At 39.6% G+C, this 27288-nt stretch overlaps 1 protein-coding gene across 1 annotated transcript; it reads right to left on the bottom strand.

Moving 5' to 3' along the window:
* Positions 1 to 5180: 5180 nt before the first annotated feature.
* On the bottom strand, positions 5181 to 9063 carry POPDC3 (popeye domain containing 3). The gene is made up of 3 exons (XM_011952869.1): positions 8319 to 9063; positions 6602 to 6710; positions 5181 to 5654 (listed from the first exon to the last, which is right to left on the bottom strand). The coding sequence occupies exons 1-3, from the start codon at positions 8801 to 8803 to the stop codon at positions 5373 to 5375; spliced, it is 876 nt and encodes a 291-aa protein (XP_011808259.1). The 5' UTR covers positions 8804 to 9063; the 3' UTR covers positions 5181 to 5372.
* Positions 9064 to 27288: the final 18225 nt, after the last annotated feature.

Raw genomic sequence — 27288 nt, 5'->3', positions numbered from 1 at the left:
AAAAAAAAAAAAAGAAAGTGAAGCCACGTAAGGACCTTTAATCTATATCTGGTGAAAACAGAACTTTCAATTATCATAGAGTTTCTACTATGTGACATAGAGTTCTGTATCATTCTTTTATACAATTAATCCTCCAAAAAGGCTGGTTTGGGAGGCAAATGTGAGGTCTGATAATAGCCAGCCAAGTAATTTGACATAAGGCTAGAAACAAAAACCCAAAGCAGCACATCATAAAGATGGAATAATAAAATAAAGTTGGGAATAATGACGCTGCCATCCAGCGTTAATTGATGTGCAAAAGCACTTAGTTCCCAGGAGAAAAGAATTATTTAAATGCAAATTTTTATTATTACTACTACTTAAATTGTAATAAATTCATGAAAATAAGACACCTCTCTAGTTTAATACATATATAACACCTAATAAAATATTTATGAGCCACATCCAGCAGTTTTATCATTTTGCATAAAAAATTGGTAAACATGATGAAACATTTCTCTAGTCCAAGGTCAAACATATTTGATATAATTTAGAACCACACAAAGTGATTGCAAATGCTATTTAGTTTGAAAACTATAGGCACCCTCACTCCCATGAAAGAACAAAAAGATCATGCTTTGCAAAAGATTTTAGAGCCACTGAATCCCTTTTGAGAGTATGGGAAGAATAGAAATACTTTTAATAGAGCAGTTTCTGACAGAAGATGATTTGGGTTTACATGAGATATAGAGAACTATTATGCAGTTTTACTGCATGCCACAACATAGGATTTCTTAATATCTTTTACATCAGCCATACCAAGTCATCTGAGTAGAAGTGTATGAATATATTATAAGCTTAGAAAATGGCATCTAAAAGCAATAGAGCATTACAGTGTGAATCAGGAAATTTTTCACGTTTTAAAGGTTTCAAATGACTTGGTTTAATAAATAAATAAAACGTAATACCCAGAAAATTGATGTTGAATGGGAAAAATAAAACAGAAAATATTGCTGTTAATGACTTGGCATTCAGTACTTACATTATTGATGACTTAATATGCTGGCATGTGATTCCCAGTTGTTTTAAGGTGACACTACAGATGTGTGATTCCCTAGAGCCATTTTTCTCTATCTCTGTTATGGCCTTTATCACTTGCTACCTTTTACATATTTATGTAAAAGTCTTTTTCTCCCTCTAGGTGGAAAGTTTCTGGAGGATAAGAAGTGTATCTGATTTATCTTTCATATCTCCATGGTGCTTAGCACGTGATTTACATATATTTGGAACTCGGTAAATTCTCCAATAGAAGAAACAGTAAACCTTTTTTAAAATTGTGTTTTACACGTTAAATTATTATGAATGAGGAAAACAGTAGAAGAAATGTATACCAATATGTTCATAGAAACTGGGTTAGGATAGTGGAATGATTGTCTTTTCTTTTTTCTATTCTAACTTGTTTGTAATACATTCTTTTTCTTTTTTCTTTTTTTTTTTTGATGGAGTCTCGCTCTGTCACCCAGGCTGGACTGCAGTGGTGCAATCTCAGCTCACTGCAAGGCTCTGCCTCCCGGGTTCATGCCATTCTCCTGCCTCAGTCTCCCGAGTAGCTGGGACTACAGGCGCCTGCCACCACGCCCGGCTAATTTTTTGTATTTTTAGTAGAGATGGGATTTCACCATGATCTCGATCTCCTGACTTTGTGATCCACCCACCTCAGCATCCCAAAGGGCTGGGATTACAGGCGTGAGCCACCGCATCTGGCCATTATTTTTCTAATAGAATAAATAACAAAGTGACACTTAATATTCTACCAGGTTATATTCCTTTATTAGAATTATGGTGACCCCTCACCATGACAATGACACCCCACCCCACTGCCCACCCTCACACTCCCCATCACCAGCATCCGCTTCTCCTCTGTCCTATCTAGCTGATTAATGATGGAACAGGAACAACTCGGAAAAGATAGGTTTGGAAGGAGTGGAAAGAGATGGTGGAGCAGAGGGAAGATTTAACCCTGAGATTCATTCAGAACTGATTCATTCATTCAGAAACACTGAGTGGTCTGATGGGTGGGAAATGCTTCGGGTCAGACCATAGCAGTAGGGGAAGAATGCAGAGGCCTCCAAGTCAGAGGCAGTAGAAGAGCCAACCACACTCTAGGGGCCATCAGCCCAGATACCCAGAGACCACCTACCCAAGCAACATTGCGTTCAATCCAGGGAGGAATTAGGAGTTCAAGATCACCCTGGGCAACATGGCGAGACCCCATCTCTTAAAAAAATATTAGCAGGGCGTAGTGGCACATACCATGGTAGTCGTAGCTACTTGGGAGGCTGAGGTGGGAGGGTCACTTGAGCCTGGGAGTTCTAGGCTGCAGTGAGCCGTGGTCATGCCACTGCACTCCAGCCTGGGTGATGGAGTGAGACCTCTTTGCAAAAATAAATAAATTAATTAATTAAATTAAAAAGAATAAACTATAACTGCCTAAAATGGCAAGAAACATCTTTTTAAAACATTTAACAATTGTTATGGGTACATAATCGTTGTATATATTTCTGGGGTACATGTGATATTTGATACAGGCATACATTGTGTAATGATTGAGTCAGGGTAATTGGCATACTTGTCACTTCAAGCATTTATCAATTTTTTGCATTGGGAACATTATAATTCTGCTCTTTTGGTTATTAAAAATACGCAGTAATTTGTTGTTAATTATAGTCACCATATTTATTGTGCTACTGAATACTAGATCTTATTCATTCTATCTAATGGTATTTTTGTATCCATTAACGATTCCATTTCATACTCCCTTTACCCACTACCCTTCTCAGTATCTAGTCACCATCATTCTACTTTCTATTTCCATGAATTCAGCTTTTTTTTTTCAGCTCCCACAAATGAGTGAGAACATGCAATATTTGTCTCTCTGTACCTGGCTTATTTCACTTAAAATATTGTCCTCCAGTTCCATCCATGTCGTTGGAAATGACAGTATTTCATTATTTTCTGTGGCTGAAAATTGTGTCTGTATACCACAACCTCTCACCACATCTCCCACTTGCCAGCAACTACTCTCCCAGCTACTCTTCTCTTTTTATTAATGAAGAATTGTCCACATTTCTGTTTAAGGCCACTGGATCCCATCACCTGCTCAAGGTCATCACTCCCGCAGTTCACTCCTCACTTCTGGATCATTTCCATCTGCATGCAAATGTGCCATGTTATCTGAAAATCAATAACAACCCCCTCTCTTGACCCCACTTTCTGCCCAGGCTATTGACCATTTCTGTTTCAGTTCACATCAAAACTCCTTGAAAACCTTACCTACCCTTACTGTTCCAACTTCGTGCCTCTCATTCTCCTTCAGCCTGCTTTAGTCAAGTTTTCGTTCCTGCTCACTCCACCAAAACTGCTCTTGTTAAGTTCCCCCATGACTTCCATGTTGCTTAACCCAGTGGTTCATTCTCAGGCCTCAGCCACATCTGAGACAGTTCATCACTCCCTTCTCCCAGAAATTCTTTTTGCTTGGCTTCCAGGATCCCAGGCTCTCCTGATTTTCTTTCCACCTCATTGGCTGCTCCTCCTCAAATCCTTTGCTGACTCTTCCCCATCTCTTTGTTCCCCTAAAAATGGAGTGCTCCAAGGCAAGCCTTCAGACCATTTTTCTTCGGAATCTACACTCACTCTTTTGGCCATCTCATGGAGACTAATGGCTTTAAACACCATGTATATGCTAAATACTCTCAAAGCTGTCTAGAGCCCAGACTTTTCTTTGGAACTCCAGGCTCTTATCTCCAGCTATCTACTCTATTTCAGTGTCTAGCAGGCATCTCACTCTTACTCCTCATTTTACTTTCCAAGTTCACTCTTTTCTCTCCTCCCCCTAGTCTATTCTCAGCAGGCTAGCCAGAGTGATCCTATTAAAACATGGGGCAGATCATATCACTCTTCTACTTCAGACCCTACAATGGCTTCTGGTCACTCTTAGAAAAAATCAAAATCCTTACCATGACTTATTTAGGCCTTACCCAGTCTGCCTGCAGTTAGTTTCTGTTCATTCTGTGCCAGCCACGCTAGCCTTCCAGCTGCTCCTGGAACAGGCCAGTCATGCTCATGCCTAAGGGCCTGCTCAGTTGCTGTCCCCTTTGCCCAAATTGCTCTTCCCCCAGATATCTGCATGGACTCTTCCATTGCCTCTTTCAGGTCTTCATTCAAACATTCCTTCTTGTGGAGGCTTTCCTTGACCACCCTATGAAAACTGCAATGCCCTTTCTTATCCATCTTCTCTAATTTATCACTCCCCTTGGTACTATCACCTTCTAAATATAGGTTTTTCTGATTTACTTTATTATGTCTCCCGCATCCCCAGAATGTAAGCTCTGTGAGGGGTGGGATCTGCATCTGTTACCTGATGTATCCCCATGCCCAGGTCAGCACCTAGAGCCATAGAAGGTGCTCAATATACACTTGTTAAATATTTGATAATGTATCAGAGAATATAGCCTGCATGTGATCTTCAGAAAACCAGTTTTCCAAAGGAAGGGATCAGATCTGCAACGAGGGTTCTTTCTTAAGCTCTTCTTCACAAAGCTGAAGCACTTGCTGTGAGGCAGACCCTTGTGTTTGTGTGACGGGCTCTGCAGTCCCTGTGAACCCTCGCTGCCCATTCACACCACTGAAAGCTCTTTCCGCTGAACACCTGAAACTGAAACACCATGCAACATTTTTACTATTGGTTCAGGAGTACTCTTTTAGTAATGATCAGGCAGCTTTGGTTTCCACGAAATGCTTCTTTTTAAATGTTATTTTATTTTGTAGCAATAAAATAGGCTTCAGGATTCACATATTATCTCTTGCATTTATTCTACTTTTTAGTCATATCAAGTAACTGCACATTTAAAATAAATAATTGCTGCCCACCACAGTAATAGATCTTCCTTTCACTGGAGGTTGTAGCAAAAAAGTGAATTCTGGAAATGCTTATGTGGACAGTAGCAACCCACCCTCAGGCTGAGAATACTTGCTGGCTGCTTCTTGAGAAGCAACCACTGAGTCTATAGGGCAAGACAATGCATTTGAGTAAATGTGAGAAAAGAATTGAGAATGTGGAATTTCATTCTCCCAGGTTTGATGCAGAAAAGGGCAAACTGCCCATAGTCATCCACCCCCTCCTCAATTATAACAATAAGAAATACAAGAAACATTTGTAAAATTTATTTACAATGCAGTTGTTGAAAGGAATAAAACAGTTAGCAATGGTATCTCACTTCTGAATTTGATTTATAAAAATATTAGGGAGCTCTTTTTTTTGTATTTTCCTATTTCATTTGGGGAATGATGAAGAGAGAGTCTTTTTTTATACTAATACATTTCAGACTTTGATGTCATTTATCACAGTATCGTCTGGAATTCCGAAAATGTTGTGTCAGGGGTGATCTGCGTATTTCTGGACTTGACATTTGATAGAAGTTGGGTAGTCGAATATCATAGTGATATCTTTTTCCTATATATACCCTGTCATTCAAGGCATAGAGTTTATCTGCAATGTCACTGCCAATTAGCACTGAAAACAAGCGGGAGATATAACGATGCTGAGCAAAGAGCAGATACAATTTCTTTCTCCTCCAAGACACATATCGACAATCAGTTTCTGCAGTGAGGGTTACCTAAAAAACACAAGACCACACATAAATAGATGTGGAAGCAAGAAAACTTCTGCCACATTTTTTCTACCCCAAATGTTAAATTTCACCTGCTGCCTTTTTAAGGTTGAAAAAGCCCACTGACCTACAATATATTGCAAAAATCGAAACTATAAAATTTGTTACTATATATATAATTTATAATATGAATAATCACAATGTTCTACCTATCTTCAATCTATCTGTTTTTCTAAGTCCCAGTATCTATATTTCTTTCATTGAAGGGAGAACTACTTGATATTTTTAAAAAAAGGTGGCTAATGTTACAGAAATATTTCCAAGTCAATTCTGAAGACTGCGGACATTTAACCCTAATGCAGTTTCTGCAGTAGAAAATAGAATGTATATGCCTAATTTGCATACATATTTGAGTTTGCTGCATACACACATGTATTTATAAGAAAACTGTGTAACAAAATAAATGCAACCTGCTGAAATGATTATCTTTCAAAACTGCCAGACATGGCAGCAGAGTAATGACAGTAAGTTTAGCATTCTGTTGCTGGAAAACAAGTGAAATCCACTGGCATTTTAAATTTAAAAAATCATTTATTTTTTAATAAGTGCAGTTTTTGTTCTTGATGTTTTCTAGACTGTCGCATTAGCAGTGTTTAGTCAAATCTCAATTATATTTTAATTCCTAAATATGCAGTTATGCAAAGTATAGCTTAAAGTATTGATCACAGCCTCCTTTCTGTCATATGTAGCACCTGCTCTTCTCATCACTGGACCTATAAAGTGGCATTAATCATCAGGAGTCCAACAGAATTGGGAAGTCATGTATGCTGCAAAGTACATTCCAAAGTCTTAAAATATTCTTGTCTTATCCACTGTTCTGTTTGGTTACTTATTATTAAACAAACATCTGTTTGAAAGAGGGAGTGCTAACTGTGTGGTCTGGTATCCCTTACCTGAAAAATGCCTTCCTCTGTGGGTCTCAGTGAATCCCACTCAGGAGAATCCAGGAACTGAAGGGGGAAAATGTAATGCAGAAATTCGCCATCAACTGTCACTCTGATCCTATCAAAACACAAGAACAACATTTATAAGGGAAAGAGAAAGACAGCACATAACTGGGGAGGGGTGGGGGGTAGAGGAAGTGTATTTCAGATCCCTGATGACTCTTTTGCCCTTTACGATTTTGAAAGGCAAATATTAAATTCATACATTATAATAAGTGACATAATATCCTGTAAGATTCATGTTCTCATGTTCCTTACACAGTCAGGATTCTGGAATATTAAGTGAAATTCAGAAAATGCATCAAGTTGTACATTTATGATATATATCTATTTATGCATGCATATTATGCTTCAATAAAACATTTTAATGGACTCTGTCAGATTTTATATTAAGTAGGGAAACATTTAAGAGCATAGAGGAGTTCTGCAAGTACCTCTGTCAACCAAATTTTTATTTATTTATTTTTTGAGATGGAGTCTCACTCTGTTGCCCAGTGTGGAGTGCAGTGGCATGATCTCGGCTCCCTGGAACCTCCTCCTCCCAGGTTGAAGCGATTCTCATGCCTCAGCCTCCCGAGTAGCTGGGATTACAAGCGTGCACCACGATGTCCAGCTAAGTTTTTTGTATTTTTAGTAGAGATGGGGTTTCACCATGTTGGCCAGGCTGGTCTCGAACTCCTGACCTCAAGTGATCCACTAGCCTTGGCCTCCCAAAGTGCTGGGATTACAGGCTTGAGCCACTGCGCCCGGCCTTATAAGCCAAATTTTTAACTTTTTGAAAACCATGAGTAATCCCACTATTGTTTCGTCTCCCAAACTTTGTTTTCAAAGTTTATTTTATTTTATTTTTGAGTAGAGTCTCATTCTGTTGCTTAGGCTGGAGTGTAGTGGCATGATCTCAGCTCACTGCAACCTCCACCTCCCACCCAGGCTCAAGCAATTATCCTGCCTCACCCTCCCGAGTAGCTGGGACTACAGGCACTTGCCACCGTGCCTGGATAATTTTGTTTTTGTATTTATAGTAGAGATGGGAGTTTCACAATGTTGGCCAGGCTGGTCTTGAACCGCTGACCTCAGGTGATTATCCTGCCTCGGCCTCCCAAAGTGCTGGGATTATAGGTGTGAGCCACCACACCTGGACTATTTTCAAAGTTTAGATTTCTATGTATGTGCCTGAAGTGTCCCCCCAGCCTGCTTCTCATGGGCAATTGCTAGAATGTACTGAAGAAAAAAAGATAATAATAAAATTTAAATGTTCTCTGTTACTTAAAAGAATGCCCTATCAAAGAGTCTTTAAAATACTTTGCACGCCAATATAAGTATTCTATTAATTCAAGCTGACATCATCCTCTTCTTGACTTTCAGTAATTATCTAGGAAACAAATATCATATCCAGATAAACAAATTCATACTTTAATATTTAAGATTCATGTAATTTGATTTCTAAGATGAAATATTAAGGCTCTTGATTATTTTCTGCTTCAAGTAAATAATGCCATATACTCTAAATGGCTATGTCTGTGACTCATGTATCAAAGACTTCCTCAAGCCTCAGGGTGCTAAATGCCACCAAGGACTATGCAATACTGAGGTGGAAAAATACAGTGGAAAGAAATACAAACAACTAATACTTGAGGAAAGACATGCAAGCACCAAAGGTACAAACCTTCCTGAAACAAGCAAGGAGAGTTTATCAATGGAAGTTTTCCCCTGCATGGCATAACAGTGTTCCTTTTCCAAAGTAACCACTTCAGAGCTCAAAGCAATCGTTCTGAAGACAGGCAAAGAGATCCCCAGGGGCTGGAAAAGGGAGCTGTACAGCACTTGGAATTCTCGGGCAAAGGTTATGCTGCGAACTTGATATGCAATATGAACAAATTGCATGAAGCAGATGACAAAGAGTACAAAATTCCAGGAAAATATGTCGGCTGCACAGACATCTACCCAAGCCCAGACAGCAGAACAGAGAAAACCCAACCCCAGCAAACTGAAGACATAAAGGAGCCCGAAGAATCCACTGCCACCCATGAAACCTACTACAAACAAAATACTGGCAAGATGATAAATGGCTCCTTCGGCCTCTTGCTTCCAGGTTGTGCAGACTGGGTGTTCATCTATTAGGTTCTTCCATAAACTTGAATTTCTTTCCATGGCTATATTACTACTGCCTGCTTCACTTTTCAGTTGACTTTAGATGATACTGAAACAGGTAACTAAGTCCTTTGGTTTTCTTTCCATCATGGGAGTTTTGCTCAGTCTTCACAAAACCAGAGAAAACTTGGACACTGGAGTTGGTGCTTATTAAAGGCTTCGTGTGTATGGATCTTGAAAAACTAAGAATCCCATGCTCGCTTCTTTAAGTTCATCTGGGCTCCTGATTTGGATCCAGTCCGCAAATATTTTGCTATTTCTATGCAAGAGAAAAAAAGATAAAGGTTCTAATTAAACAAAAAGGAGAATTGTGAGGTATATTTAATGATCAGCAGAGCAAGCTGACCTCCTATTTTCTATGAAGTTAGAGTATTTTAAGCACAAGTGCTGTTGGGTGTTAAATTTCTATGGTCTAAAAAGTATATTTATTAAAATTAGCTACGTATTTTTCAAGGTAGCTAAGTGCTCTATATTAATCTCGTCTCTATAGGAGTGATTCAGTATACCTCAGAATCACCTGGGACAGTGACTAAAAATGTGGGCCGGGCGAGGTGGCGTGTCCCTGGAATCCTATCCCTTTGGGAGGCTGAGGCGGGTGGATCACTTGAGTCCAGACGTTTGAGACCAGCCTGGCCAACATGGCGAAACCCCGTCTCTACTAAAAATACAAAAACTACCCGGGTGTGGTGGCGTGCGCCTGGGATCCTAGCTACTCAAGATGCTGAGGCACAAGAATCACTTGGACTTGGGAGACAGAGGCTTCAGTGAGCCGAGATCGCACCACTGCACTTCAGCCTAGGTGAAAGAGTAAGACTCTGTATTAAAATATATATATATATTTACACACACACAGACACATATATGTGTGTACATATGTGTGTGTCTGTATATGTGTGTGTATATATATATAAAATTGCAGATTCATGGACTGCTTCCAGATACATGAATCAGAATCATTGCAGGCAGGACCCAGATGTTTGTATTTTAAGCTCCCCATGTGATTCTGATGTGTTAATCCATGGTTCTCCATGGCCCACCCTTTGAGGGATACTATCTGATAATAGGTTATTCACCACTTACACATGAATTTGAGGCTTAGAGAGGTCAGGTAATTTATCCCAGGCCACACAGTGGTCACTGGCAGAGCAGAAATTGGCGCTCATTCCCATGTGCTGGGTCCAATCATGTGGCCTCTCATGAAAGATTTTTAAATTTGGCATGATAAGGAACCCTACTGTATCAATAAACATAAGAAACATAATTAGAAGTCACATTCTAAGAGCATTAATTGACTATGAAAATGTTTAATAAATTAGATTGAAATTATTTGAGAAACATAAATGTAGTACTACTTTGTTGTATTAGTAGTTATTTCAGGTTAAAGTTTGCATCATATGACTAAATAAATATTAATATTCCTGTTACGTATTTATTTACCAGATGGTCAAAAATATTACCAGCTCTGTTCCTCTGCACATATATTCTCTAGCCTTTCAGCCATATGGTGGAAATGCTAATATGTAATCTGAGTCAGGAGAGCATTAGCCATGATGACAGAGCTACAGGATATATGTATCATTTGCCACCCGGTTTCCTAACAATAAATGATTTCAGTGTAAAGCATTCATGACATTGATTTTTTTAAAACCATGGTAACATTCAAAAGCTTTGAACTTGTGTGCTATATTTAGTGTTTTATTTTTGAAATAGATTATTTCCAGCACACCTGTTAATAAACTATCAGATATCACAGATCTTGCCCCATTGGGGAAAAAATACACAGAGGTGAAAATAAATTAGCTGGAGTAAAAAAAAATGGAACAGTGTAATCACCAACAGAATTAGAAATGGAAATAAAGGAGCTGTTGTTGAAGTTCCTAATTTTTCATCTTAGTGATTCTTTTCTCAGTAAGTAATGACTTTAAGAACACTGCCAGGTGAATCATTTAAAAAAAAAGAAAAAAAAAAACTTAGACTTACAACTTATAGTCATATTGTTGTTTTTACTTGTTTTCAATTACATTTCAAACATCCTGCATATCCCTAATTATTCTCCCCACCAATCAATCTATGAGATGATGGTGATGAAATTCAAGACAGGCCAGCATCCTGAACATGTTCAGTTTCTCCTCTTCTAAACAAAGCACAAAATTCTATTCTATTGGATATGACAACAAAGAAAAATTATTTTAAAAATACAATGAGTAGTGAGAATTGCAAAATACCAGGCTGCAAATGTCAGTCTCCCTGCTGTTTCAAAACTAGGGCATTTTAAATCAATCAGTTCTTCAGGATACCAAACACACCCACGAAAGCCAGTATTAAAAAGATTTGCTAGTGGAGCTCTGAACTTTGGTTTGAACTTCCTTAAAAATTTATATTCCTCAGCGAAATGTTAAATGATGCTAATAGAGAAAGGCCATGTAAAACGTTCATGGCAATTCAGAAGGGAACTTTTGGGAACGCTGTCTCCTTAAAAATCTTGATTTGTAGGATATATTGGGGCTCCTACATTCCAGGGTCATGACCCATTATGATTATAAGTGGAACTGTGCTTCCACCTTTTCTAATCTACTTCGTTTCATTCAGCTGTTACCAACCCATCTTTTTATCCTTGATACTGTACCGCTCAATGCAGTGTGCTGACTTGCCCGGATTAAATTACTCCACACCCAGCCCTTCTCCACTTGGTGTGTTTTTATTTGGTCACCAAAACAGATATGCTTTATTAGAAGTGGAAGAACTGACAGGGGCAGGTGATGAGCAGGAGTGTCCTTCTGACATGTGCCAGCAGCACTATATGAATGTTCAACATGATTCATCAACCAGCTGTCTGCCTTAAAGGCCTGTAGGCCTGAGGTCATGTTTTGCGTAAATAAATGCTCACATGCCAAAGTGGCACAATGGATTTCTTTCCTAAGCACTAAAGTTGATCTTCACTGCAAAAGAAGTTAGCACACTGAGCTACAAATGATGAAGACAAACTGAAGTGCAAATAAACACAGTTGTTCCAAGCTCATCTGTTTTTTTTTCTCTTTAAATTGTTAAGATTATGAGTTAGACAGGAATAGGAAATGTAAATGAAGATACAAGGATGCTCAATGACATGCAATGTAAACCTGCTGGCAAATTAGCTACAAACTACATTTACTGCAATAGAACTTATGCATTTATTATCTCATTGCATCACACTCATTGCCACGAGGGAGGCAGAATCTAAATCATTACGCCCAGCTTACAAACGAGAAAAGAAGGGCACAGATTGGTTGAGTCTCTGGCTTCAGGTAAAAGAGGTGGTGGCATGGAGCTCCAGTTCCCCTCCGCCCCTCTTTAGACCCTCTCCAACATTCAGTGCCAGCTCTCAAGACTGTGAATCAAATATTAATGTTTTGGGGAACCTAACAGGGATATTCTTCCAGGGCTGCTTTGCCAAGAAAATAAAAAATCCTAACCATAGATATTTCAGACTTACCCTAATATGTTCTTGTACTGTTCAGTTTGTAACTCTTAGAATATTGCTGGGGACACAGAGAGCTGCTCATGAATAATTTGCTGTATTATTCAATATTGACTGGTTTCCTCTCCTAGACTGAAATTCTAAAGGGCAGCAGGGGCAAAGACAAATGCTTTTGTATTTCTGAGCCCTAGCACTCCATAAGTTTGGCTTAATACATTGGTATAGAAGTGCAAGCACTCTGCCTTCTCCCTTCTCACTCTATCCAATGTAACAGATGTTGTAACATCTTCTGACATCTATGGGCACAGAACTGGGGAGATCCAAATGTCCAAGATGTTTAAGTGCAAGAACACAGAGGAGCTGGGGCATCACTTTTTCAGAATGCCTGGCACAACCCCAAATGCATAAGGGAATCCTTTTGTCTGTTCACAACCTTGAACTCCTTAAGAACAGTTTACTGCTTTGATTAAAAACAACAACTCGGGCAGTCAGTGGTATTGAGTGAGTTTTGGTTGCTAAGCAACCCACAAACTCAACATTCCATCAATATTCTACTCATTAATTGGGATCAGCTCTCAACTTTGGCATGTGTTCCCTAAGCTAAATTCTCATTTCTTAAGCTGTTTTTTTTGACTTGTCCTTGAGGTGGTACATTTACCCAGCAACTATGTGCCAGGCATATTTTTAAAATTATCTCATTTAACAACCCCAGGAGGAAAGTACTATTATCTCCATTTTACAGATAAGAAAATTTAAATTCAAAGAAAAAATAAGTTGTTCAAGGTCACATTGCTTATAATGGAACTAAGATTGCACCCAGGTCTGCCTGATTCCAAAGCTCATAGTCTATACCACATTATTTTGCTTCCACTACAAAAAGATTTAGAAAATGTAGCTTTAGCCTCCTCTCTGCCACATAGGTGAGCTCCGGCATGTTTATTCATCAGTAAAGCAGAGGAAATATCATCCTATTCTATCTACCTAAAGAGTACTGGAGGTTGAAACAAAAATCTATATTAAATATGATTTGCAAATTTGAAAACAATATAGAAATAGCATCACTATACTTGTTGGTTTTGTGTTACAGAGTTGGGCCATTAGGAAAGTATGGTTTTGTTGGTGGTGGTTTTTTTTTTTTTTTTGAGATGGAGTCTCGCTCTGTCACCCAGGCTGGAGTGCAGTGGTGCAATCTCGGCTCACTACAACCTCCGCCTCCCGGGTTCAAGTTTAGGAGGCTGCCTCAGCCTCCTAAATAGCTGGGATTACAGGCATGCGCCACCACCCCAGCTAATTTTTGTATTTTTAGTAGAGACGGGGTTTCACCATGTTGGCCAGGCTGGTCATGAACTCAACCTCAAGTGATCCGCCCGCCTCGGCCTCCCAAAGTGTTGGGATTGCAGGCATGAGCCACTGCGCCCGGCCGAGAGTATAGTTTTCAAAAACCTTCTTTCCCCCAGATGATTACAACTGAAGACAGAAATACTGATGAGTCACTTTTGGCTGCTATCAATCTTTAAATTATAAATTCTAAACTTACTCATTTCTGCAGGGGTGATCTCTGTGTTATTCTCCCCTATCTTGTGTGTTCTGACTTCCTACTGGTGGTAGATACAGACCAGTAGCCATGCTACTCCTGAGTCTTCATTGTCTAGTGGTCAAAGAGCCTGTTTCTGGGAAGCCATCATCAGTCTTCTACCTCAATGTTTAGTGCTTTCTAAACTGCAAGGGTGACCTCAGATCACCTGCATCAGAATCACCTGGGTAACCTATTAAACATGCCCCTTCTCTGGCCCAACCCAAGAAAACTGAGCCAGACTCACTGCAGTAGGACCCAGGAAGATGAATTTCTAATAAGCTCTCAGTTGATTCTTCTGCACACTAAAGTTTGACAGGCATGGTTTTATGCTATTCCTGAATGACGTCTGAATTACCCTTGCCAAAGATGTTTGTAGGACTTCAGCTTTGTCCATTTTTGCCTGACAGCTGGCTGTCCTTCCATGCTGATTACTCAACGTCATGTGCTTCCGTCCTGTTTTCTGTTGGTGGGATGTAGTGCTGGTGTTAGCTCACCATTCTCTTATCTAGTCTATCCAGCTTGATTACTACTCAAGAGAAGGGTTCTAGTCTTAGCTGTATCCCTAGATAGCTATGTGATTTTTTTTTTTTTTTTTTTTTTGAGACGGAGTCTCGCTCTGCCGCCCAGGCTGGAGTGCAGTGGCCAGATCTCAGCTCACTGCAAGCTCCGCCTCCTGGGTTCCCGCCATTCTCCTGCCTCAGTCTCCCGAGTAGCTGGGACTACAGGCGCCCGCTACCTCGCCCGGCTAGTTTTTTGTATTTTTTTTTAGTAGAGACGGGTTTCACCGTATTAGTCAGGATGGTCTCGATCTCCTGACCTCGTGATCCGCTCGCCTCAGCCTCCCAAAACTATGTGATTTTAATCTCCTTAGACCGGTTTCTTCATTGGTAAAATGAAAGAATTGGACATCATAAGAGCTCTAAAACGACATGACTCCATATGATGTGGAGTAGAAGATGATTCCAAACATAGGTCAAAATATAGAGCCGAGTGGCAGAACTGCAGGTCTTAACACCAGATGTTTGGGGCCCAGCTCCAGAGACTGTTACTAAACTGGCCTGTTTTGTCAGCGGGGCACTGAATTTTTTCACAAACTTCCCAGGGATTTTGATGTTCAACCAGGGTTAAGAACTGTTGAACAAATCTAAGAGATAGGAAGGAGGTGACAGGTGGGGGCGGGGGAGGGAAAAGAGACACCAGAACATTCCACATAATAAAGGATCTGGATTTTAATCCTTGTTTTTAAGGAGCTGGAAAGGTACATTTTCTCTTCATGTGTTCTCACTTCCATCCTTTGCCCTGGTGAAAAGATGTTTTCTTTCCATACACTCATCAGTCCAAGAGGGATGAAGGCTCGTGGACATTTTGCAGCAGCCTTTCCTGACCATGGTAGCTTGAAGTGCATCTTGTAAGCTGAGTTTTTAATGGCCTTTTTATCTGTCTACATAGCCTCCATCATAGATTGTGTCATATTGACCATTATGTATTTTTCCTTGTTAAAGCATCACAATTTTTAAATTTTTTTCAGTTGGGTTACATATTCAAGCATTAAAAAAATGAGCTTAGGTGGGGTGTGTGTGTGTGTGTGTGTGTGTGTAGAATAACAGCTTTATTGATCATTGTGTGTGTGTGTATATATATATATATTTAAATATATTTGAAATATTCCTCTGTCTAGCACAAAGTGGTCTTTAGTAAACATTTATTGACTGATAAAGATGAGTCCACAAGTAGGAAAACCGTGTTTGAAATAAGCTTGGGAATAAGGGTTAGTAAGTCAGAAAGCTCCTGAATCAACAGTTGTTGAATTAAAAAAAAAAAAAAGGAGGCATCTATTAGACTATGAAGAAGAAGTGAAAGGATCTATTGAGACAGAGGAACAAAGAAGGGTTGAAGACATTTTGGAGTTATGCAAGATCTTGAAGTTAGGGAATAAGTCAGAGGAAAAAGGAACTCAGTTTTAGCCATGTTTAATCTGATTCTCTGAGCCTAGCAGAATTTACAGCAGAGGATAAAGGGTAGGATAAAGGGAGACAGAATTAGCAGTTACTATCACACATCACACAGGTCAATGCTAAATAAAAACTGGGGTTGTTAAGGTTATTGAAAAAGAGCATAGGGAGAAATGAAAGTCTTCACAATAGATTGTGAAGACTGTACAAAAGTAAAGAATGGGCTGGGTGCGGTGGCTCACGCCTGTAATCCCAGCACTTTGGGAGGCTGAGGAGGATGGATCACTTGAGGCCAGGAGTTCAAGACCAGCCTGGTCAACATGGTGAGACCCCCATCTCTACTAAAAATACAAAAATTAGCCAGGTGTGATGGTGGGCGCCTATAATCCCAGCTACTTGGGAGGCTGAGGCAGGAGAATTGCTTGAACCTGGGAGGCAGAGGTTGCAATAAGCTGCAGAGCGAGACTCAGCCTCAAAAAAAAAAGTAAAGAATAAGTCATTAATGTTTATATTGATTACATATTGAAATGATAGTTTTAGAAATAGTGGGTTAAATAAAACCTATTATTAAAGCTGTCTTCACTTGTTCTTACTTTAAAAAAATGTTGCTTTTGTGACTTACATTATATTTCTATTGGACAATGCTGGTCTAGAGTCTCTCAAGTAACAGAAGAAATGAGAAGACTTGGCATGATGCTATGCAAACATTGCATATGTATAATGCATGTGTATAAATGTGGAAGAATTATCCAAGATTCAGAACAGAGTGTTGACGGAAATGTAAGTGGTATTGGTTACAATATTCATATGCTGCCATCAGTCAGATGTTACCCAAAGCATAGATGTCACCATCTGGTTTCTGCCTACAGGGGTGGCCAACCCCAGTATAGCACTTGGCTCCTTTATCCTACCAAGGGAAGTATCACTTTTTTCCTTTTGCCTGAGGAGAGTTCCCCCTTCCCAAGCAATTATATTACATGGTTTCATTTTCTCATTTCATCTTCTGATGTGGATTCCAGAGTATTCGTGCCAGCCTTTGCTTTCACACAATACTTGGAGACTCTTCATGTACCACCAGTCTCTTAGGCTGGAGCATGCCTTTGATCCTCCTTATCAATGAGATCTTGGAGTCTCCTTGAGACTTGAGGAAATCAAAGAACATGCGGACAGGCTACACTGGATATTTTTCTGTTCTCATGTCTCAGCTAACATCACATTTATCTCTACCCATGATTTATCTCTCGTTTTATCACACACTGTGGCAGGCAGAATTCTAAGATGCTCTCAACATTCCCACCCTCCTGGTATACATGCCCTGTGTCATTCCCTCTCCTTGAGTGTGGGCAGAACCTGTGAATGGAATGGGATAGATGCTCCCTTGATTAGGTAACATTATATGGCAAATGGTGGTGGAATAGTCACTCTCATGATTATGTTAAGTTATATAGGACTGGAGAGAGACTGGATGTCAGAGTGATCGATGTACTCCTACTGGAAGAAGGCGAACATCCATATGTGAACTGCCTGTGGGGTTTACAAGGAAAGGAACAGCAGGCAGCCTCTATGAGCTTGAAGAAGTCCCAGCCAACAGTTAGCAAGATAACTGGGACTTTAGTACTACAACCACAAGGAACTGTATTCTGTGAACCATCTGAGAAGCTTGGAAGAGGACCCTAAACTCCAAAGAAGAAGCTCAGAGTGTCTGACAGTTTGATTGCAGGCTTGGGAGGTCCTGAGCAGAAGATCCAGCTCAACAGTGCCTGGACTCCCAACCCACAAAAACTGATAACAAATGTTTATTGTTTTAAGATGTTAAGTTTGTAGTCATTTTTTATACAGCAACAGAAAACTGAACACACACATAAACAGTTATAAGTACTCACTGTATATGAGGCTTTTCATTAATCTAATAATCTATATTTTACAATGGAATCAGAATATAGATCTGTGAAGCTGAAGACACTCAATCCTTGCTAGATTTAAATCAGGAAAATCAGATGAGAATCGTTCCTTGATAGAACCTGGAAAACAAGACCCTATGAGAGACCCTGGGAATTACATTAAATTCACTGTGGTTCCCAGTGTCATTGAAGAGGTTTTCCTTTCATACAGCAGGTAGTCACCATACCGTTAAGCATTTGAACACATGGGCAACTTCCACAATAGTTATGACATTCATATACCAATCTCCAAAATTCCTGGAATACCATGGTTTTCATGGTTGATCAGTCAGTTCTTTGTTAACATTGAGCCCTAAAGATAGGGCAAATACTTAACCGTTTCAGATACATTCAGAGATTGACACTCAAAATACAGCCCAAAGAAACTCAAAATAATTAACTCTGTATTTCTTCAAATTGTGTGACGCCACCAAGGCCAGATGACTTCAGCATTGGGAAGGCAATATCCAGCTCTCATCTTCTTGATTCTCATGTGCTACTACTAGCATCTAGCATTTACTGAGCAGATAGTTTTATTGTCCAGTTTTTAAAGATGAGAAAATTGAGGTATTAGGAAAGTTAAGTTGGTTGCCTAAGGAAACGCGAATGATAGAGCCCAGATTCACTCCCAGGCAGGCAGATGCCAGTGTCTGCTCTCTTCACCACCAAAATATCCTGCTACATGTATAATTTCAACAAATATCTGGATTTACTGGAACAAAACAAATCAACAACATTCTTATTTTCTTTCTTCAGTTTAGATTTAATAATTTAAATGTCTTCTTAAGAAACTACAGTTTTTTGAGGCTCAGAGGGCTAGGAGGGTATGTCCTACAAGTTGAGTCACTCAGCCCTATAGTTGCAAAAATCCTTAATTTGAAGGAGCAGCAGTAAATCTCTACTTCTCAAGCTTGCCATTAGACTGTTTTAAATAATTGACAGGCTCTGCTCAAGTTCTTCTGACTTCTCCATATCCTGGAAATGGTTAAAGGCATAAGCAGGAAGCCACTCCCTTTTGATGAGCTGCTATGACATCATGCAGTAAGTTTACTAAAGAGAGATTCCTGATGAAAGATGCAAGAGAAACTAGATACATTAAGCAGTCGTTTCTTTATATGAATCAATGGTAGACACCTGTGCTTTCCTGTACTCCAAGTGACCTATATGCAGAAAATGAACTCACTTTTTCTATGTTTAGATCAAGTTCTCAAGTTCCTTCCTGGCAAACAGCCCTAACAAGATCACGTATGATAGCTAATTAGCCATAATCTCTGCCTTTTCTTTTTTTTCTGGCTAAATAACCAGGTGGACTCTTTTAGTAGAGAGAATGCCAGATGTAGATATCACCCTTATTGTCTCAACAGCATGACACTTAATAGCACTCCTACGCTACTTTAATCAACTAGAGTCAATTCTACTGTAACCCAACAACATATGATTCTGAACAGTCACTGCACTATACTAAACTGTGCAGTAACAACCACAGGGCTCACAAGAAAATGGGGTTAGGGATATAACACTTTAAATCTTCATCAGTGGCACATTCTTTAAAAGATAGGAATTTAATAAAAATAATAGCACAGTTATATCTATCTATCTATCTATCTATCTATGTTAAATGGTTTAAAATACACAAATATGGCACTTGATCTTAAAAAAAAGAAGGCCAAAATTTTGCTAGGGAAGTGGTATGGGAATGGTTGCAATTTGTGAGTTACAGTGAAGTGGTGGAAGAAGGAATAAAAAACTGCACTCTTTCTCAGCCCTTAAATCCTAGAATGAGCATGTTTTTACATAGGAAAGTTCACAAGTGTGAAAAGACAGCAAAGTGTAAATTTTCAGAATAATACATGGCAAACCAAGAGAGCTGGTAGATGTTTGAGAAGTATGTGTTCGCATTTTGCATTTTGTGTATCCCTACATAGCTTAGGTCAGCTAGTTGCAATTTAACGCATTCACCCAGTGTTTCTTCTGGGTAAAACATGCATAAGCAAACACGAAAGTTGTATTATGCCCAAATCGTTCCCTAATATATGTCAATTTTGTTGGAATAATGCTTACTTTCAAAACATGCATTATAACATAATTAACTGTATCATTAGCTCTCAAATGGCCATAAAAATATTGTCAATTAATATATGCAATAATTTAGGGCCAGGTATAGTGGCTCCTGCCTATAATCCCAGCACTTTGGGAGGCCGAGGTGGGAGGAGTGCTTGAGCACAGGAGTTTAAGACCAGCCTGAGCAACAAAGTGAGACCCCAGCTCTACAAAAAATAAAAAAATTTGGTGGGCATGGTGGCATGCACTTGTATTCCCAGCTACTCAGGAGGCTGAGGCAGGCGAACCACTTAAGCCCAGGAGGTCAAGGTTGCAGAGAGCTGTGATCACATCACTGCACTCCAGCCTGGGTGACAGAGAAAGACCCTGTCTCAAATAATAATAATAATAATTATTATTATTCATTAAAATCCTGTCCTCATGGAGCCTGCATTTTAGTGAAATTCAAATGTTAACACTATTTAAGTCGTCTTCAAAACTGAGGTCTATTTTAAATATTACTAAAAATACGCTTTATCTACAAATAAACTACCTAACACTTATTTTGTTTATTTTATTAAATTAGAGATGGAGTCTCCCTGTGTTGCCCAGACTGGTCTTAAACTCCCAGACTCAAGTAATCCTCCCACCTTGGCCTCCCAAAGTGCTAGGATTACAGGCGTGAGCCACTGTGCCCAGCCATTAAAACTCATTTAAAGTCAGTTGTTGCATACTAAATTTTAAATAAATGCTACATTTTAAAGCAGTCTAAAGTCTTAATGAGATTAGAATCATTATCTTAAATTTCCTTTCATATCTGACCAAGTATTGATCAAGGACGGTCCACTAGTTGGTGGGTTTCCATGCATTACCAAGATTTAATATAAACTTGAAAATGAATACAAACAACAGAAAATAAGCTGAGATTCCACAAAATAAATTCCAAACAGAGTGTTTTAAAGTGCTTCTGTTTTTCTCTTTTTCTCATGGAGGTTAAATTTCCTTTTATAACAGAGAGAAAAAGGTACTATCTATCCTTCATGCATTGTGACTTCCAGAACAATTATAATGTAAAATGTGTATGGAACTTGAATTCTAACACCACCCCTCCTCCATCTTGAATGGAGGAATAAGTAATAACTACCAGCATCTTTTGAGTAGCAACCCTGTGTCAGAACCTGCGTGGACTACTACATGTATATTATTTCATAGCTCCAAAAATACTGGGGGGGGGCAGGAGAGCGGGGTAGTTGTTTTCCTATTTTTCAAGCAAGAAAACCTCTTTAAGAAAGACTTGGCCAAGTTAGAATCCAAATATCCTCATACCTAACCTGCTTCTGTTTATACCATGCTACACTTTCATTTATAAATTAGTTACATTTTAATTATTTAGACAAGTACGGCGAATGAAGAAAACAGAGGAGAAATTAAAACAAGATAATATAATCATTATGGAGAACAAAGATGAGATAGTGTAAGAATAATTGGTGTCTTTGAAGTAGAGAATTACAAAATGGGAAAGAAAAAGCATTTATAATGGGAAAAAAAAAAAAAACCTGAAATTAAGAACAACAGATTATTCCAATAGAAAGGACAGAAACAGAAGGAATGCACCAGGTTCCATGAAAAATTGATATAGAGCTTAACAATGATATAGCCTGAATTATTACACTTCAGGATTAGAAAGGATACTTTAGGACTCCAGGCAGAAAAAGCAAATCAATTGCAAGGAAGAAATTTTTTTTTAGATGGAGTTTCCCTCTTTGCCCCAGGCTGGAGTGCAATGGCACAATCTCGGCTCACTGCAACCTCCACCTCTGGGGTTCAAGTGATTCACCTGCCTCACCCTTGCAAGTAACTGGGATTAAAGGTGCATGATACCACATCCAGCTAATTTTTTGTATTTTTAGTAGAGATGGGGTTTTACGATGTTGGCCAGCCTGGTCTTGAACTCCTGACCTCAAGTGATCTGCCCGCCTTGGCCTCCCAAAGTGCTGGAATTACAGGCGTGAGCCACAGCACCCAGCCAGAAATTTTGAAACCAACCTTAGACTTCTCTACAGCCACATTAGATGCTAGCAGTGAATGGAGCAAGGGCTATATAATCCGGAGGTCAGGAAACTGGCTCAAAAATGGTATAGCCAGCCAAATGGTCATTCAAGTACAGATGCTCCCTAATGTACAATGAACTCAGGGTAAGTTGCAAATATCATAAGCTGAAAACACATGTTGGACTTACAATATTTTCAATTTATGTTGATGATGTGTTTACTTGGGTGTAACCACACCAAAAGTTGAGCATACTGAATGTGTATTGTCTCTGCGCCGTTATAAAGTTGAAAAATGGTTAAGTCAAACCATTGTGAGTCAGGGACTGTCTGGAAAGAAACATGGACATTTCAAACATAAAAAGACACAGGAAATGAGCCCTTCTTGGAAACAAACACATTGACAAAATCTAGCCAATCAAAGGATGAATCAAAAGTTGATAGATACTTGAGATGCCATGGTAAAAGAACCAGTGATTCATCATCATTTCATTTAGTTATAAAAATGAGAGTAAATTATATCTGAAATGGCCAGGCATGGTGTCTCACACCTGTAATCCCAGCACTTTGGGAGGCCAAGGCAGGTGGATCACGAGGTCAGGAGTTCGAGACCAGCCTGACCAACATGGTAAAACCTGTCTCTACTAAAAATACAAAAATTAGCTGGGCGTCGTGGTACATGCCTGTAATCCCAGCTACTAAGGAGGCTGAGGCAGAAGAATCACTTGAACCTGGGAGGCTGAGGTTGCAGTGAGCCAACATTACACCTCTGTACTCTAGCCTGGGCAACAGAGCAAGACTCCATCTCAAAAAAAAAAAAAAATTGTATCGGAAATGAAGTTTACAAAACCCAATGCAAATGTTATAGATCCTCACAATATAAACATATTTTTAAAATTGGGGCTGGGTATAGTGGCTTATGCCTGTAATCCCAGCACTTTGGGAGGCTGAGGTGGGAGGATGCCTTGAGCCTAGGAGTTTGAGATCAGCCTGGGTAACATAGTGAGACCCTAACTCTATCCAAAAAAAAAAGCTGGGTGCGGTGGTACGTGCTTGTCGTCCCAGCTACATGGGAGGCTGAGGCAGAAGGACTGCTTGAGCCTGGGAGGCTGAGGTTGCAGTGAGCTTGATCATACCACTACACTACAGCCTGGGTGACAGAGTGTGACCCTGTCTCCAAAATTTAAAAAAATAATAAAAAATAGGCCGGGTGCAGTGGCTCATGCCTGGAATCCCAGCACTTTGGGAGGACAAGATGGGAGGATCACCTGAGGTCAGGAGTTTGAGACTAAGTTGGGCAATATGGTGAAACCCCATCTCTACTAAAAGTACAAAAATTAGCTGGGTGGCATGGTGCATGCCTGTAATCCCAGGTACTCGGGAGGCTGAGGCAGGGGAATCATTTGAACCCAGGAGGCAGAGGTTGCAGTGAGCTGAGATCGCACCACTGCACTCCAGCCTGGGGTGACAGAGTGAGACTGTCTCAATAAATAAATAATAAACAAATAATAAAAATTGGGATATGAGTAGAAGTGAAACTATAGATAATGTAAAAGTGCCCAGTGCTCCATCCTTTATAATAAGGAGCCTCTGTCTAAATTAATGTATGCTTTAAAAAATCTTGATCTCAAGATGTATTCAGAATCTTTTCTCTTAGTTTGGAAGACTTATTTAGAACCTGTTATCTCTCAGGATGAAGGAATACTGATGTCAAATTCAGCAATTCCTTCCATTTCACTACAGTTTCTTCTGTTAAAAATATCATAATTTTTTTTATTTTAAAAAGCATATATAGTATCATCCTGTTAAAACTTTAGATAAATTTAACAGTTTACCTGAACAACGAACAACTCACAAATCAGGCAGCACTCAGAACCAGAAGAGGTTCACAGAGCTCTATCCAGCAGCATGAGCTGCAGTTTTTATAAACTGATCACAGAAGTAAAAAACCAAAATCACTCGATTGGCTACAGCTCTGCATCTGCTTTATTTGGGCATGGTGTGATGAGCTGGCTGCCTATGATTGGCTGAAACCTGGCTATTACAAAAAATATACTCAAGTTAGATTTGTTTTTCACATAGGAACTCAAAGTAGGGAGAAAGCCTCAGGCCAATGGCATCCTGCTTATTTAACAATTCTATTTTTTATAAAAGCATTTCTTTGTAATCGATTGACTTTTTTTTTTTTTTTTTTTAGACAGAGCTTTGCTCTGTCACCTAGGCTGGAGTGCAGTGGTGCGATCTTGGCTCACTGCAACCTCCACCTCCCAGGTTCGAATGATTCTCCTGCCTCAGCCTCCCAAGTAGCTGGAACTACAGGCGCGCGCAACCACACCTGGCTAATTTTTGTATTTTTAGTAGAGACAGGGTTTCACCACGTTGTCCAGGCTGGTCTCAAACTCCTGACCTCAGGTGATCCGCCCGCCTCAGCCTCCCAAAGTGCTGGGATTACAGGCGTAAGCCACCAAGCCTGGCCAATATATCCTATTTGTATAAAAATAGAAAGACATATGCAATGATTTTCACTTCATGTTAAAGATGAATATGTCTTGATGGTGGTATAGAAACTATTTTTACCTTTTTAAAAATAGCTGCATTATTTGTATAAAAATTATTTTGGGAAACAATATGGTGATTGTGTATCAATGTAAAAAAATTTTAAATATAAAAGCTTCAAAAAATCCATGAACCCAACAAACAGAATTAACAAACATCAACACTGTCATATTTTCTTTAGATTGTTTCATAATAAAGAAAAATTCCACACAAAAATTTGAAGACTGCCATGGATTGTTCTCCAGGACCAGTCGCTGCCCATCCACTCCCTATATGGTACATAATTTATATTTCTTTATATTTAAATATTCACTAATTTAAAAATACAATGTAAAATGAAACATACAATATAAAATGAAATTCTGGACTAGAAATAACTCAAAGTGTTGGGTTTTTTTCAGATTCGCACTGAAACTTTTTTTCTGATAAATAATTTTGAACACACACAAAAATAGAGAAAATAGTATACAATAAATTCCCATATACTTGTTACCCAGACTCAACAATTATCAAGATTTTGCCACATAGAATTTTTGAAATTAAAAGCAAAAGCTGTTATCTACAATTCAGCTGCAACTTGTTCAGCTAGGAAACAAACACCTTCCAAGAAAGACAGGAAGAACCAAGATTAGCTGTGCTCTTTTCTCTGTGCGGGTACTAGTTCCTACAAACACAGATCCATTTAGGAGTCACAGCAACTCTGAAACCTACATATTATTGTCAGCATTGTTCAGAGTGGAAAATGACGTTCAGAGGGATGGAGATTCTTCTATAAGCATAGCCAGTTGCTTGTCCTTCCAATAGTACTACCCCACAACCCCTTCCTTCATGACCCCATCCTAGCCAATTTCAGTGTGCCAGAGTCACTGGAGGTTATTACTCTGTTGAAGAACACAAAATAAGAAAGTATTGCTGTAAGTCTGTGTGAATTAATCCCTGGATTTTCTGGTTTGGAGGCGGACCCTGCATTTTTACAGGTAATTTCAGTCAGGAACTTTTGGTTATTTATTTATTTAATTTAGAAAACACATAATATAATTTTACCTGTAAGACTTTTTCTTGTAACTACTTAGATAAAAGGGAGAAACATTTTCTCTCTTCCTTTAAAACAATCTAACCAGTGATTCAATATACTCTTCTGTTAATTGGAGGGAAATTCATTCTCTCTCGAGAGCTCATAATCCCAGCTGACCAATGACCATAATTACCAAATGTGATCTCAACTGCAGTTTATAGACTTTCAGATCTATCATGGATATTTCCAAAGCAGTTTTGAAATCTCTTGCCTGCCATGTTGCTTATGTGTTACGCTCACATACTGTAGCAAATGCTTCATAACATTCTTAATCTTTCCTGGAGACTGTTTCAAAATAAGCAGGCATCAGTGCTCTAGTGTGTCAACCCTATCTACTGTGTCAATCCTATCTAGTGTGTCAGTCTTGTGGTGAAAAGTATGGGTATTTTGTTTCCCATGACACATTTTTATTTAATAGCATAGAATGTAACCATTTAGAGGCAGAGGATGCACCATGATTCAGCTATTTTGAGGGACTGATATGATTAAAGAAACTCAACTATCAAATATTTCCCAATTAAATGTATAAAATTTTGAGGACAGAGAATATCTTAGATTTCAATTAATATTTGTATCCCAAACTCCTGAAGACACACACACACACACACACATACACACACACAATTTTTCAGGACAGAAAAGAACCTAAGAGATATCTGGAATCTGGGATCAGCCAGAGCTCTTCAATTTGCAAATATGGAAACTGAGATCCAATTTTTTGTTTATATTTTCTGTCTCACGTAGTTCTTGTTTGGCTTTCTATTGTCACAAAGAACAATGCCAAGTTATTGTACTCTCACAAGAGCATATTTTCACGCAACAGTCTGTAGAATTAAAAACAAGAAGGAAAAAATAGCCACCTTAGTATGAACAGGCAACAATAATTTTTTAAGGCTGCTATAAAACTCAATTGCAGTTTGTAGGCTTTGCAAATTCAAAATATCTAACTACCGGTATTAGAGTGAAAAGTCAGGAAGCAATGAAGTTTAGTAAATCAAATTGCGTTCAAAAGGGGGCTTCTAATTCTACTTTTCCATTTATTATTTACAAACAGAATTTTTCACTTTCTGCAAATGTCTTCTGACTAAATTTTTGGCACTGCCCCTTACTGTATTTTGATTGTGTCTTTCATCTTTGCCTAAAATACAGACCATCAAAACTATACCATTGTAACCGACATGGTGATAAGACAACTTAGTAATTGGCAAATTTCTTTTTTGGCAGGGGATCCCCAAATAGAGAAAACAGGTCAGCGCGACCTTTGATGAGGCAGCTTTTTCGTACCCCCAACTCTGTGACAACTGTGTGAGAGCACTGACACCAGTCAGGCCCTTTGCTTACAGACAGGGGAAAGGAAACTCCCGGCGGTGGCATGACTTCCCCGGGAAACCCAAGACTGACAAGGGCCCCTAGGAACGGCTTTTCTTCCTTGCAAACCTGGCCTGTTTATTTGGACTCCAGGGTGCCTGGGGCCAGAGTAGGACCTGCGGGAGAAGATCTGGGAGGAATATTCGCCCAGAAGCCTCTAGGGCAGACGACTCGCGTTCTCCAGGGGTCGGCGCGGATAGGAACCGCAGCAGAGGACCCCCCTAGACTTCCAAGCTGCGAGCGGCTGCGCAGACGGGACCCCAGACCCCGGACCCTAGGGCGCGGAGTTGACGGGAGCCGGGAAGGGAGCGGCGCGGGCAGCGCGGGAACGCGGAGCAGCGAGACGCAAGCGCTCGCAGGGGTCGCCAGCCCAGCAGAAGTCGCGCCCGCTAAGTTGCCCGAAGCGGCCGCGAGGTGCGAGGGTGCGGACAGCTCGGAAGGCGGCGGCCGCAGCGCCCCCGGGCTCACCTTCT

Source organism: Colobus angolensis, unplaced genomic scaffold (assembly GCF_000951035.1).
Source record: "Colobus angolensis palliatus isolate OR3802 unplaced genomic scaffold, Cang.pa_1.0 Scaffold35, whole genome shotgun sequence".
Taxonomy (NCBI): Eukaryota; Metazoa; Chordata; class Mammalia; order Primates; family Cercopithecidae; genus Colobus; species Colobus angolensis.
The sequence above is the reverse complement of the archived record's forward strand: the minus strand, read 5'-3'. Positions and strand labels throughout refer to the sequence as shown.

Coding starts and splice junctions, on each gene's coding strand:
- POPDC3 (XM_011952869.1), bottom strand. CDS start 8,803: ATGGAAAGAAATTCAAGTTTATGGAAGAACCTAATAGATGAACACCCA. Junction 6,711..8,318: donor TCCTTGCTTGTTTCAGGAAG/GTTTGTACCTTT, acceptor GTGTTTTGATAG/GATCAGAGTGACAGTTGATG. Junction 5,655..6,601: donor CAGAGGAAGGCATTTTTCAG/GTAAGGGATACC, acceptor TGTGTTTTTTAG/GTAACCCTCACTGCAGAAAC.